Below are 15,398 nucleotides of genomic sequence, written 5' to 3'. Positions count from 1 at the left end.
GCACTCTACCGAGGGCCATAAAGTGAGACTCTGTCTCTACAAAAAAAAGAATGCATTTTGTATCCTGAATTAATGATTTAATACACCCATATGTACATATACAAGTAATACGCATTTTTAATATTTATACAGTTGAAATAAAAATTTCTTTAGATAACACCTTTACTTTGATATTTTCTGCTGTTTTTGACTTATAAAACATTCTGTTATTACCTATTAAAATGATTTTATCACTTCCTGATGGGTTTCGATGTGTAGTTTAGAAAATGTTCTGATTTGTTCAGCTGTAGAGCTAAAATAGTTTCCAGACGGATGTTAGGATAACTGGTTGCTAAAACAGGTTTTACCTTTACCGTCTCACAGAGAATATTCTGGTGGTAGTTATTAAGTAAAATTTAATAGGATTATCAAGTTTTTGGCAATAAATGCAGTGAAACTAAAATATATATAACTTTTATTTTTATCCTTAGGTGGCGACAGACAAGGTTGCAGAAAAGCTGAGTTCTACTCTCTCATGGGTGAAGAGCACAGTATCGCATACAGTCAGTCAGATGGCCAGTCAGGTGGCAAGTCCATCTGCTTCATTACACACCACGTCCTCATCTACCACCACACTGTCAACACCAGCCCTTTCACCCTCTTCCCCATCACAGTTGAGTCCAGATGACTTAGAACTCCTGGCTAAACTGGAGGAACAAAATAGGTGAGTGAGCTTGCCTGGCTTTTCTTTTTCTAATTACGATATAAACCCAGCCATTCATATTTACTCATATTAAGAATGCGTATTAGTTTTTGGCTCATTTTGTTTATCAAAGTTACTTAACAAAAGTATTCAAGTCTTTTGGGGGGAATGTTGGTCTTAAAACAGGCAACACTTTTCTTCTGGCTCAAACAACTTTAGAGATTTGTTAATATAGCAAATTTTCTAAATCCTTCCTGAATTTTATCATTTTTTAAAAGCAAATAAAACTTTTTATTTGAAACTCTTCTAAACAGTCCCTTTTGTTAAAGCTTAAAATAATGCAGTCCAATATAAAGGTCTGATTTGTGGTTTTAGAGTGGGAAATCTTCATAAATTTATCCATGGCAGGCAGAATATCCTTTTCTTACACAGGATATGAAATAGCGTAGTTGTCTACTCTGCTTCAGGAGGCCACACTATGTTATTGTCAGAAACTTAGGGTATCATGTACAAAAAAATATAGGGAAGAGTATCTTTTTGTGCTCAGTCAAGGTATATGATGCTACTGGATTTAAGGGTATTAACAAAGTAACTTTTTAACAGCTTTTTTGATGTATGGTTGGCATAATACAGTGCATTTGCAGCCGGTCCCCAGGTTATGAGTGGATAGGTTCTGTAGGGGTTTTTTTGTTTTTTTTTGTAGGTTTGTTTTTAAGTTGAATTTGTATGTAAGTTGGAACATTTACCTATGACCTGTAATAGCCTCTGTTTGTTAAGTGTGAGTCACATGTCAGTCCAGTGTTTGTAACTTGGGGACTGCCTGCACTTGAAACACACAATTGGATGATTTCTGACCCATGTATATACAGGTATGAAGTTGTCACCAAAATAAGAAAATGAACATTTCCATTATTCCCCTCCCTGTCTCCAAGCCACCACTGTAGATTAGTTTGTGTTTTCTAGAATTTTATGTTAGTGTGATTATATTTAAATCTGTTACCTTATTTTCTTCTGTTGTTTCCTTTAATTTTTCTGAGCCTTTGGACTTTACTGAATATTTTTATAATCTGTTATATCTCCTGTTATTTTTTCTATGTAGAGAAAATATATTCTTGTATTTAGAATATATATTCTATATAGAAAATAACAGGAGATACCAATAGATCATAAAACTGTGTTAACAGAGAATAACTGTTATTTTACTGATCGCGTTAAGATTCATAGTAATGGTGATCTTTACCGTATCACCGTCTTTTGTTGGAGGCATACTGTACCACTTCATGTATAGTGTAAAAACCTTAGGATGGTACATTGGGTGTCTCTTCTTAAGTCCTTTGTGCTAGTTTTGTCATAAAGTTTAATGTTTATTACTTTCTCTCTTACATTGTTTTCAATGAGAAATCTAATGTATTCATTATCTTTGTTTCTTTGTATATGTCATTTTGTTCCCTACTGTATCACTGTTTTTAAATAATTTGCTTCTGTGCCTTATTTATTTATTTATTTTTGAGACAGAGTCTTGTTATGTCGCTCTTGGTAGAGTGCCGTGGAGTCATAGCTCACAGCAATCTCCAGCTCTTGGGCTTAAGTAATTCTCTTGCCTCAGCCTCCCGAGTAGCTGGGACTACGGTGCCTGCCACAACGCCCGGCAATTTTTTGGTTGGAGTGTCATTATTTAGCAGGCCCAGGCCGGGCTCCAACCCGCCAGCCTTGGTGTATGTGGCCAGCACCCGACTCACTGAGCTATGGATGCTGAGCCAACTGTGCCTTATTTTTATTGTTTCTTTTGTGTGTGTGTTTCTTACTGTTATGGTTTGTTCAACTCTTTGCAGATTTACAGTTTTATTCAAATTTGGAAATATTTTGGCTGGTTTTTTGTCACTTTTTTTGTAGAGACAGAGTGTCACTTTATTGCTCTACGTAGAGTGCCATGGTGTCACACAGCTCACCGCAACCTCCAACACTTGGGCTTAGGTGATTCTCTTGCCTCAGCCTCCCAAGTAGCTGGGACTACAGGCGCCCGCCACAGCACTGGGCTATTTTTTGTTGCAGTTTGGCCGGGTCTGATTTGAACCCGCCACCCTCGGTATATGGGGCTGGCGCCCTACTCACTGAGCCACAGGCGCCGCCCTCATTTGTTTTTTTGTCTCTATCTTTTCTCTTCTTCAGAGACTCTAATTTTATACCTCTTAGGCCATTTGAACTTGTCCCATAGGTTGTTGATGCTTAGTTAATTTTTTGAAAGTTGCTGTGTATTCAAATTTGCTAATATTGTCTTCTGCCTTTTTCTAATTTGCTGTGAATCCCATCAGTGTGTTTTCATCTCTCACACTGAAGAGTTATCATTAGAACACATTAGCTGAGTGTTTTTGTATGTCCTTTAAACTTTCAAACATGTACAATACAGTTATAATAACTTTAACTGGTGTCTGGGAATTCCCACATCCGAGTCAATACTGATTTGCTTTTGACTGATGTTTTTTCCTCCCATTATTGTTACATTTTTCTTTTTTGTAGAGACAGAGTCTCACTTTATGGCCCTCGGTAGAGTGCCGTGGCTTCACACAGCTCACAGCAACCTCCAACTCCTGGGCTTAGGTGATTCTCCTGCCTCAGCCTCCCGAGTAGCTGGGACCACAACGCCCGGCTATTTATTTTTTGTTGCAGTTTGGCCGGGGCTGGGTTTGAACCCGCCACCTTCGGTATATGGGGCCGGCGCCCTGCTCACTGAGCCACAGGTGCCGCCCTATTGTTACATTTTTCTGTTTCTTTGCATGCCTGTTAATTTTCTTTTCTTTTTTTTTTTTTTTTTTTTTGAAGAGACAGAGTCTCACTTTATGGCCCTTGGTAGAGTGCCGTGGCCTCACACAGCTCACAGCAACCTCCAACTCCTGGGGCTTAAGCGATCCTCTTGCCTCAGCCTCCCGAGTAGCTGGGACTACGGGCGCCCACCACAACGCCTGGCTATTTTTGGTTGCAGTTTGGCCGGAGTCAGGTTTGAACCCGCGACCCTCGGTATATGGGGCCGGCGCCTTACCGACTGAGCCACAGGCGCCGCCCATGCCTGTTAATTTTCATTTGGATGCCTGACACTGTGAATTTTACCTTGTCTTTGACTATTGTCCTATAAATATTTTTGAGTTTAATTCTGGCATGCAGTTAAATTAGGCAAGAGTTTGCCCTATGGAGTAGTACGTAGAGTGACTGCTGTTCCCACCTAGTGAGACAAGACCTTTGTGTGTACTCTACGCAACGTACATTGAAATGGGGTTTTCTAGTTTGGCTGGTGGGGACAAGTGCTGCTCCTAGCCCATATGAATATTGGTCAAGGTTACCTCTCATCTTCTTTGGTCTTGGCTGCATGAATGTACTGACCAGTTCTCAGCTGAATACTTGATGGGGAACCTCTGCTGGTCTCTGATGATTGCTGTATCTCTTTCTTCTCTTGCTTCCTGACCTGTGAGCTCTAACTGAACTCTCTGACTGAAGTTGAGTACCTGAAATGTGGCTTGTCTTACTTGTGGTCACCCTCACCTCCGTCTCCTCAATTCAGGGAGTATACCAGGCTCTCAAATTTCCCTGCCTGTGCCAGGGCCTGGAAACTCTCTCAAGCAGGGTAAGATGGCAGTCACAACAGGGTCTATCTCACTTACTTTCTGAGACTCGGGAATTGTTCTTCATTATTGTCCAGGCTCTTGAGAACCCTTGTTTTCATATAATTTAATATATTTTTGTCTTATCTTTTTTTGGTTATTTCAAATAAGAGGGTACATTCAGCTTCTATTACTCCATCATGCCAAAAATGAAATAATTTTTCCCCCCCTAAGGAAATAAGCTACGTTTATAATTAGAGGAGAATTTGGAGAATTTACACTAAAAAATGAAATAATTTTTAAATAAAATTTTACATTTTCTTTGGCATGGAGAAGAGTCTGAATAAAATCAGAAAAACTGATTTATATTATTTGACAATTAGATTTAGGAGTTAATATCATATGTAAATATATGCTGAATGTTACCTCTGCTTAGCTTTGAAGAAACTGTATTGTTGAGATTATTGTTGAGATTTTTGCTTTGAAGAAATCTGTTGTCAGATTTGGTCCCTTCTTGTTAACATAGAGACAGAAAACAGAGGCATGGAAGAAATTCATGGGAAACAGGATTAGGAGCTAGGGGATTTTAGTCTGAGCCATAAAGAGGAGAAGCTGGTGTCAGCTCATGTAGGTCTGGTGATGGAAAATGCCCCTTCCTGATGATCATTTCCTAGAAAGTCCTTTTAAAGGATTTTCTTTGCCTCTCACTTGATGATGGCACTTGATGGATAATGTGGAAAGCTGGGTGTGCCCCATGGTGACAACTTTATGAGGGCTTAATGTGTGTATGTGTTTTGGTTTTAACTCATTATCGCTTTGCTTACTACATGTGAACGATTTTGAGCGAAATTTCTTGTTAGAAGTTTTGGGAAATCTTTTAACATAAAAATTTAGATTGGTGGCAGGTCGTGTGTACCTCAGCCGGGAAGGACGCGTTGAGGTTGGCATACCCATCAAGGACAGTGACCACCATGGCTTCCAGTGCTTTGGCCAAACCTCAGATGCGTGGCCTCTTGGCCAGGCGCCTGCGGATTCATATTGTTGGAGCATTTGTTGTATCCCTGGGGGTTGCAGCTTTCTATAAGTATGCTGTGGCTGAACTAAGAAAGAAGGCATATGCAGATTTCTACAGAAATTATGATTCTATGAAAGATTTTGAGGAGATGAGGAAGGCTGGTGTCTTTCAGGTCGTAAAGTGATTTTGGAATATAAAGAATGTCTTTGGGCTGATTTACATAGACGTTTGTCACTGATCCGTGTTCCTGAGCTATGAATATGAGTGATAAATAAACTGTTAATAAAAAAAATTTAGATTGGTGAAATTTCTCAGATGAGATGAAATTGGAAGAGGATCTTGAAAGAACAAAGTGGAGTGTTAGGTTGTGTGAAGACTGTTATGAGCCAGTAGGTTCTTAGAGAAAAGAAAATGACAGGGGCCATTACATAGAGTGAAAGGAGGTATAGGATGGAAAAATCTGTGGGATATGAAGCTGGGGCAGGACTAGCAAAGTAACGCACTTGGGGATATGCTGAAGGGTGTAAAGGGTTTATAAGTTCTGAATTAGTTCATACATGGGTGAAATAGTTTGTAGTAAAGATAACTATTGGCACTGAGTTTCTTTTTTTAAACAAGTGAAGGATCTCATTTTATTTTATTTATTTGTTTTGTAGTTTTGGCTGGGGCTGGGCTTGAATCTGTCACCCCCAGTGTATTGGGCTGGCGCCCTACTTCTTGAGCCCCAGGTGCCACCTTGGTACTGAGTTTCTGATTGAATTTTTTTTTCAGGGTTGTGATCAATAATCATTGTACAACTAAAATATACAAAACTACATTAAAATTTGTTGTAGGTGAAGTGGCAGGTATAGATGAAACTGTTCCCAAGCTAGTCACAGCTTATCCCAAAATACCAAACGTGCTTAACATACATGTTAACAATTAGATAATAAATACTAGAGTTGCTTAAAAGTGTTTAGAAAAGAGATTTTTGACAAGAAATTGAAGAAATAAAAGGAGCAGAAGGTTAAATCACCCTTTGTTCTTGTGTGGAAGAAGTCAAAATTCTGGACTTTTTTGTTTTCAAATTTTCAGGCGTGTGTGTATTTTTTTAAACCATTAAAACCCAGAATTCATGGGAAGGATATATGTGTAGGGAATGGGTGAATGTAATGGCATCTTATTTTGCCTTAGAACAATGCTGGTAGAAAACACCTTTCTGACTTCAGTAAAAAGTAAAATAAAATGACAAACACTGAGCTCCAGCCCTCTTCCTCCTGTTCTTCCTGCCACCTCACCAACATATTATTGTCTAGGGGAAAACTGTTGATAATAATTTAAATTCTCTCTATTTCTGTGATTTGTAATGTTGAAGTATAAATCGCATATCTAAAGTAAAAATTATGGGAAGCAGCTACTACTTGTAGCATAACAGAGTAGATGCTTTTATTTAGAATTTATTCTTCCCTTCCCCAAATGTGAGTCTCTGGCTGTGTCAACTGTGGTTGATTCAGAAAGTATAAAAATTGCAATGTTTTAGAAAAATGGAATTTAAGAGACATAATACCTATAAAGAAACTTTTTTCGTTTCTTTATAGTTTTACTATAGCTATTACTTTTAAAAACTAAAATGTGGCAATCCCAGACAAATGTGAAGAAATGGCTTAATGCAATAATCAAAGATCTGTTTGATGGAAGTTAATAATTGATAGCTTTAAACTTGAACTAAGACAGTTTTTCCCCCCACATGTTAAATATACTTTTCTTTTTTGTTTTTAAAATACAAAGGCTTTGTCAGACATGAATGTATGGAGGTAAGTTTCAAGTGTAATAGCAACGCATGCTAATTAAGGAGGGAAAAGTTGCTAATTTAAGTTTTGAGCAAGTGTTATTTGCGTGGTTTAAAAGTTTGGCATTGCAACCATATTTGTTTCCTTTTACATTCTGTTATTTGAAATCACATTTTGGTTTTTAGCATGTTTTTTTGGGTTGAGTTATGAGAATGAAGAAATGGAAAGGGTTCTTTTAAACTAGTAAATGTATTTTATGATTTTTAAAGATACAGTAAAGAGGAATCTTTGAAACCTTAGTTTACGTATCTTTATATTTTACCAGCGTCTGGATCTGCATTGTCTAATGGGCTAGCCACCAGCCCTGTGTGGCACATGAGCACCTGAAATCTGCCTGGTCTGACTTGAGATATGCTATATGAGTAAAAGATACACCCGATTTTGAAGACTTGATTTGTAAAAGAACGTCTCATTAATTAAACAAATTTTGATTACATGTTGAAATGACATTTCAACTACATTTGATAACAGATTATTAATTTTAATTTCACCTGTTCTTAAAAAAAAACTTTTTAAATGTAGCTGTTAAAACATTTAAAATTATGTAGATGGATTGCCTCATATTTCTATTGGACAGGCTGATCTAGATGGTCTAATATTCATCTTACATTTATGATTTACCACCAGGGAGTTACCTCATTTTCCCTGAGAGTACTCACCATAGAACATCCAGCCACAAATACTGAGGAAGTGAAAAGCTTCTAAACAAAAAAGAGATTTTCAAGTCTCAGTGTTAAAAATTCATGATAGGGTGGCGCCTGTGGCTCAGTTGGTAAGGCGCCGGCCCCATATACCGAGGGTGGCGGGTTCAAACCCGGCCCCAGTCAAACTGCAACCAAAAAATAGCCGGGCGTTGTGGCGGGCGCCTGTGGTCCCAGCTGCTGGGGAGGCTGAGGCAAGAGAATCGCTTAAGCCCAGGAGTTGGAGGTTGCTGTGAGCTGGGTGAGGCCACGGCACTCTACCGAGGGCCATAAAGTGAGACTCTGTCTCTACAAAAAAAAAAAAAAAAAAAAAAAAATTCATGATAAAGGCTTTTAGGTCCTCACTTGAACTATTTATTCTTTTTCTTTTCATCAAGGATTATTTTAAACTTTTTATCAGTTGGCTGATTTCCTAAAAAATTTGATAACAAAATTAATTAAAATAATTTATTTTTCCACCCTTTCTGTGGCAACTACCTTAGCTTCAAATAGTGTTTTCTAAAACAATTAAGTCAGGCCAGGTCTGGTGGCTCATGCCTGCAATCCTAGCACTTTGGGAGGCCAAGGTGGGAGGATTGCTTGAGGCCAGGAGTTTGAGACCAGCCTGGGCAATAGGAAGACCTCATCTCTACAAAAAAATTGAAAAAATTAGCTGGGCATAATGGTGTGTACCTGTAGTCCCATTTCTTTGGGAAGCTGAAGTGTTAGGATTGCTTGAGCCCAGGTGTTCCAGGCTGTAGTGAACTCAGATTGGGCTACTGTGCTCTAGCTTGGGTGTCAGAGCAAGACCCTGTCTCAAAAAAAAATGAAATAAAATGAAATTAAGAAGTCTGAAATTTAAGTCTGCTAGGCTAGTCTGGAATGTCTATGTAAAGTAATCTCTAAACTTGTTAGTTTCTGATCAAAATATTTGGGAGAAGCCTATCCGCCTTCCCCAATATTTCATCTTAAAGCAAAAGAAAAATGCCTGTTTTTCAGAATTGGAGAAATCCCTGTCCTTAAGCACCTCCTTTCTGTATTGTCTCTCAGTTGTTTCTGTGCTAATTTCTTATGCTTTCTCTCTCTTTTTTTAAACATTAAGCTGGTACTGTATCCTTGTGTTTTTCCTTTATTTGCTCTTTGTTATTTGTAGTAGTATTTTTATTTGCTCATAGGTACAATTTTGTGCTTGATGTTGTTGGTTGATAGGATAGGGTGTGACTCCTTTCTGACTCAGACATGTACCCATATTTTGCCATGTATAATGCACACCTGCATTTTTGATCTAAACTTTAAGGAAACTGTTCCTTCAGAAAGTGGCTGGTTCTTGGCCCGAAACAGTGGCTGACCCCTGTAATCCTAACACTCTGGGAGGTCAAGGTGTGTGGATTATTCAAGTTTAGGAATTCAAAACCCCAGCCTGAGCAAGAGCAAGACCCTGTCTATATCAAAAATAGAAAAATTACCTGGGTGTTGTGGTGGGCACTGTAGTCTCAGCTACTCGGGAGGCTGAGGCAGGTGGATCACTTGAGCCCTGGAGTGTGATGTTGCTGTGAGCTACTTTGATTCCATGGCACTCTAGCCTGGTGACATTGAGATTTAATGTCTCAAAAAAAAAAAAAAGTGGCTGGTTTTTGGCCAGGAGAGACACATCTGGGGAGGGCTAATACTCCCCTTTAAATGTGCAGATTGCCCTCTCCTCCTGTAGCCACCAACTCTGTGAAGGCTGCCCCTTTTCTCTCTCCTGAGAACCTTCCCTCTCCTCCTCACATGTGGTGGAGATGGCCATGTGTGTGGCCAGTGGTGTGGGAGCTTACGAGGCTGCTTAGCCTGGGAGCAGCCAGGTTGGGTCCTGGGGCCTGCATGGGGCTCCCAGGCCCCTCCTTGTGGCTGGGCCTTGAGTCTCAGCCCTCACCCTGCATGGCTGTGGCTGGCCATTACCAGCCCCACCACTGCCCCCTTCTCTGAAGGCAGCACAGAGTAGAGGCCACTCTGATTCACTCCTACTGGATTCCAGATTCTCCTGGACTGGAACCCTGTGTGCCTGGCAGGCACAGGTGGGAAGGTGTGGTGGCCTCAGGAGACCTGCTCCTGAGCTGCACTACCCCTTGTACTAAGGTATAATGTGCACACTTATTTTTCCCTTAAAAATTTGGGCAAAAAGTGTGCATTATAGATGGCAAAACACGGTAATTTTACTATGGTGTGAATATTTGTTTCTCTACAGAATTCTTGTGCTGAAATCTGTTCCCTGATGTATTAAGAAGTACAAACTTTAAGAGTCTGCAACCTTATGAATGAGATTAGTGCCTTTATGAAAGAGGCTTGAGGGAGACCATTCGTCCCTTCTGACATGTGAGGGCTTGCAGAAGGCATCATCTGTGAGGAATGGGCCCTCACCAGATAGCAATTCTGCAGATGTCTAGTCCTTGGAACTTCCTAGCCTCCAGAACTGTGAGCAATACATTTTCTGTTGTTTATTGCCTAGTTTAAGATGTTTCTTAAACTGAGTTTGTTGTTACTCATTTTCCTTTCTTTTAGTTGGCAGGTTGCTATCTTTCTCATAGCACATCCATATCCTGTATGAATAATATAGAGATTTTTGAATCTTGTTCGTGCATGTTTAAAAAGTGGCTCCTTGTATAATGAGGCTTTTCCCTTCTAAATGCTAGTGTATATAGGCTTGGGGGTGTTTTTCTAATGTAGCATTTCTTCTTCCTTAGCTTCCTTAGATCATTATAAATTATCTTAATTGTTTACAAATTACCAACTGGCACGTTGACTAATTCCTCTTGTCCGTGTATCCTGCTCTCTTAGTTCTGGCATCCACAGGAAAACATTATGTTGGGTGCAGGAGGATAGTCAAAAAGTGTATTAGCAGCTGTTTGCAAATAATTGCCAATTTTCTGTTTGTAGTCTTTACCTCTCTGTGAACTTCAAATTTATCTTTCAGCTGCTGCGGTTAATTATCTACATGGATGTTCCCTAAGTCCTTAAACTCCAGGTACCCGGAAGAGAACTCATTCTTCTCCTTCCTCTCCTTGTATTATTTAATGAGAGAGGCTTTTATGTCTGTCACATGCATGATGCCATATAAAGCTGCTCTTTTTTCCTCATATCCCATCATGAAGTACTCTGCTGTTTTCCTTAGCTAGGTGGTTCCTTGGTGAGGAGAAGATTTCAGTTCTTAGAAGCAGAAATATGGTGAAGATCATCTTTCAAAGACCTGTTGGAGTATTTTCTTTTCTCAACTTACTTCTCAGTCCCACCTCTTAGAGAACTGAAAGGCTTTGTCCCCACCAAGTAAGGAGAAAGCTTCTGGTTGCAACCAATTCTAGACTCTCTCCATCTTCGATATTATGTGAAGTCCGGCTGATACTTGGCTTCAGCACCCCCATCTCAGCTAATGTGTGACTGCAGCCATTTCGAATGGCTGCCCTTAGTTTTGGAGCTGCTCGAAGAGAAACTTAGAGTTGCCCATTTAGGAGACATTTCAGTTGCCCATTTCTCCAGTTCATAGAAATATAACCTCTGATGTCTTAGTCTGGCAGAGTTGTGGGAGAATGAACAAATCTGGGCCTGTGAAGAAACAGAATTATTTTTTGGAGACAGGGTCTCCCTTTTGTCATGTGGGTTAGAGTGCTCACTACAATCTCAGGCTTCTGGGCTTGGCTCAAGCAATCCTCCTGCCTCAGCCTTGCAAGTAGCTAGGAGTACAGGTATGTGTCACTACACCTGGTTAATGTTTTCTATTTTTTGTAGATTCGGGGTCTGTTTCTTGTTCAGGCTGGTCTCAAACTCCTGAGCTCAAGCCATCATCCTACCCTGGCCTCCCAGAGCGCTAGGGTTATAGTTGTGAGCCACTGCACCCAGCTTTGAGTCATTTTTATGTATGATGTGAGATAAGGCAGGTATAGTATCTTTAAATAATGTGATACCTTGAAATATTTTAGTTGCGTTTCTCACGGCTTTGTGTAATTGTATATACTATTTCAAGGTTCTGTGGTGTGAACTGCTTAACTTTTTCTAAGCTATTATTACCATGAATTCACTTGGCATTCTTGTTTATCCTAAAAGTTGCAACTCAGCTATCTTAACTTCTTTCAGACTCTCTAAAAAGCCTCTGTTTAGGCACTTCTTTGTCTATACTTTCATTATCCCTCAAACTTAGGTTTAACTTAGGCAGTACTATTTTCTTTCAACTACATGTCTCTCTGTTGATGGTATAGTTGCAGTTTAATTGTATAGCATATAGCAAACATTTAGTAAGTGAAGAGAAGAATTTAGGTTCAGGTTACTTTAGTAAAGTTTATTTATCTATTACATTTAGAATTCTTACTATCTAGAATCATATAGAAAATTACTTATATACATAAATTAATATTTTCCAAGATATTTTATGGACATACTGAGATAATTTGTATGGAGAAAAACCAGTATCTAAAGTAAAAGTAAAACATCATCATTAATTCTTTTAAAAATTTTTTTTATTTTCACATATACATGTGTTCATTAGGCTTCCACTTTTTGCCTTCACAAAATTAAAAAGGCTTAAACTTTAACAACAATAACAATGTTTAAGATAGGGACCAGAAACAAAAACCTCACAAAAAACTAACGAAAACAAATACATTCAGAAAAGAAATCAGAAATCATCATTAATTATTTTTTAAAATGAAAATTATAACAGTTATACTTACTTTGGTTATTTGGTAAATATTTTTGTTTTTAGTAATATTTGGGAATTTCTATTTAAATTATTATTATTATTATTATTGAGACAGAGTTTCACTGTGTCACCCTTGGTAGAGTGCTGTGGCGTCGCAGCTCTTGGGCTTACGCGATTCTCTTGCCTCAGACTCCCAAGTAGCTGGGACTACAGGCTCCCGCCACACTGCCCGACTGTTTTTTTGTTGCATTTGTCATTGTTGATTTTATCTGGCCCCAACTGTGTTCGAATCTGCTAGCCTCAGCATATGTGGCCGATGCCCTGCCCACTGAGTTACAGGCACCACTCTTTATTTAAATTATTACACCATGAAAATACATTAAATTTTTCCTAACTAGGGATAAAATTTGTTTAGCTTGTACTACCATGTTATTGAATAGAACATGTGGAATTTGGAAGACTTTTTAAAATGTGGGACTTAATGATTTTATTTCAGTTCAGTAAATATATGTGGTTAATGTACTTGCACTGAACTAACTGTTCTAAGGGATATAAAGATGAGTAGGATGTAAATCTGGTTCTCAAAGGGTGGTTCTGTAATCTGCTGACTATGATTTGATTCATAGGCTTTTTTCCTTTCTCAGTTTTTATATTTCATAAATTAGAGAACATTTGTTGCATCCTAGAGTAGGTGACTTTTTCTGAAGGGGTTACTGGAAGTTAGTAGTAGCTGTGTTAAATACTACGCAAACATAATTATGGACCCTTGTTATTTGAATGACACATAATCTACTTCTTTATAGGGATAGTAACACTTTCCAACCTCCTTTTATAGCCTATGCATATATAAAAGGAATGAAAGATTTAATGTCATGTTTGGGGTCATGGATTGGATCTTTGAAATTATCTTAACCTATCCTTTTACTCTTAAGGAAGAGGCTTAAAATAGGGTTGCAAACTCAAAAGTCAACAAGGATCCTAACAGTGAAGAGATCTCAACTTAACAGTGCCAGCCCAATAATAGCAGTTCCAGACTAAAAGCAGTGGTTAGTTGGCCCGAGTTTTGGGGAGACAGTAGGGATTGGAGACAAGTAGATGAAACTCCTTCCTTGTCTAAAGGAAGCAGCTGCTACTCAGCTGTGCCCTAGTCTTATGGTGCAGGAATATGGGCCCAGTTTTGCCTTATCTTGTTTATTTTTCAAGTGAATACAGAATCATAAATAAGGTATAGGTATATAGACAAATACATGAAATCTTCCAATTTTGATTTTAGTAATAGTTTAGTTTTTTTGTTTTTGAGACAGGGTCTCATTCTGTTGCCTGGACTAGAGTATAATGGCGTGATCACAGCTCTGTATAACCTCAAACTCCTGGGCTACTTCTCCTGGGTAGCTGGCACTACAGGTGTGTGCCACCTTGCCCACTAACATAGCTCAGTTTTTTTATGCAAACACTGCATGGGCTAAATAAAACACTTTTTGTTTGGACAAATTAGTTATGCATTCACAAAGCAAAATGAAAAAAGAGAGAAGGGATTTTGTTAATTTCTATGGCTCTGCCTACTTATCTAGCAAGCCATGGATACATCGTAGACTTTAGATTAGCTCTTCCATAGAATTTGTCATACCTCTTCCAAGTATAGATTCTTTTTCCTGGGAGCCCACCCAACCTCTTTCTCATCAGATTTTCCCTAATTTAAATTTTTAATGGAGATAAAGGGAAATTATAATGGGATTAGAAGCATTAAAATATTTAACATAATTTTCTGTTTCAAATGCTAGGCATAAATGAAAAAATAGGGCAGTTATTTTATTGATGTCAACCCCAAATTAGTGAAGTTATGCAGACTATTAAAACTATATTTTAGGGGCGGCGCCTGTGGCTCAGTGAGTAGGGTGCCAGCCCCATATGCCGAGGGTGGCGGGTTCAAACCCAGCCCCGGCCAAACTGCAACAAAAAAACAATAGCCGGGCATTGTGGCGGGCGCCTGTAGTCCCAGCTGCTCGGGAGGCTGAGGCAAGAGAATCGCGTAAGCCCAAGAGTTGGAGGTTGCTGTGAGCTGTGCGACACCACGGCACTCTACCCGAGGGCAGTACGGTGAGACTCTGTCTCTACAAAAAAAAAAAAAAAAAAAACAACAAGCAAACTATATTTTAGGCGGTGCCCATAGCTCAGTGGATAGGGTGCTGGCCATATACACCGGGGCTGGTGGTTTCGAACTGGCGCGGGCCAGCTAAAACAACAATGACAATTGCAACAACAACAAAAATAGCTGGGCATTGTGGTGGGCACCTGTAGTCCCAGTTACTTGGGAGGGTGAGGCAAGAGAATTGCTTAAGATCAAGAGTCTGAGGTTGCTGTGAGCTGTGACACCACGGCACTCTACCCAGGGCAACGGCTTGAGATGCTGTCTCAGAAAAAAGGAAAAAAACCCCCTATATTTTAGAACAATGGTTAAATTGCAGTGGTAAAGCTCTAAGTATAATCACTGCCGTATCTGTTCTGACCGTGAAATGAGATCTTGAGTAGTTTCTAATTGTGTTTTAGATTGTTAGAGACGGATAGTAAATCTTTAAGATCTGTAAATGGGTCAAGAAGAAACAGTGGCTCCTCTCTTGTATCAAGTTCATCTGCCTCTAGCAACCTCAGCCACCTGGAAGAAGATTCTTGGATTCTTTGGGGAAGAATTGTTAATGAATGGGAAGATGTGCGCAAAAAGAAGGAAAAGCAAGTTAAGGTATTTGTGTTCTTCATTGAAGTTCTTCCTCTTTCCTCTAGAGGCATCAGGCATGAATTAACAAAAGATTAGAAAAAAACCAAATTCTGGTAATTTCCAAGCTATGTAATCAAGAGCTCTGCTTTATACGTTTTTATTTGTGTCCATAAAAGTTTTGATTTGTAGATGTAACTTGTTATAGAAGTTGTTATAA

General features: G+C 39.1%; 2 protein-coding genes across 11 annotated transcripts in view; both read left to right on the top strand.

The window, feature by feature from the left end:
• Nucleotides 1-15,398, top strand: part of EVI5 (ecotropic viral integration site 5) — a 202,913-nt gene that overhangs the window by 47,138 nt on the left and 140,377 nt on the right. For 9 of the 10 annotated variants that reach the window (XM_053591714.1, XM_053591711.1, XM_053591715.1 and 6 more), the window contains exons 2-3: nt 471-703; nt 15,016-15,205. In XM_053591714.1, the coding sequence (XP_053447689.1) occupies nt 552-703; nt 15,016-15,205 (342 nt within the window). In that variant the 5' untranslated portion in view covers nt 471-551. Of the gene's footprint in view, nt 1-470; nt 704-7,018; nt 7,084-15,015; nt 15,206-15,398 lie in introns of those variants that run through there. The other variant, XM_053591712.1, reaches the window with a different exon arrangement.
• LOC128586140 (cytochrome c oxidase subunit 6C-like) lies at nt 5,247-5,474 on the top strand. Its single transcript, XM_053591724.1, has one exon. The coding sequence runs from the start codon at nt 5,247-5,249 to the stop codon at nt 5,472-5,474; it is 228 nt and encodes a 75-aa protein (XP_053447699.1).

This window comes from Nycticebus coucang, chromosome 5, assembly GCF_027406575.1.
Source record: "Nycticebus coucang isolate mNycCou1 chromosome 5, mNycCou1.pri, whole genome shotgun sequence".
In the NCBI taxonomy this organism is placed as follows: domain Eukaryota; kingdom Metazoa; phylum Chordata; class Mammalia; order Primates; family Lorisidae; genus Nycticebus; species Nycticebus coucang.
Note: the sequence above shows the minus strand (reverse complement) of the source record. Positions and strands in the feature narration are given on the sequence as shown.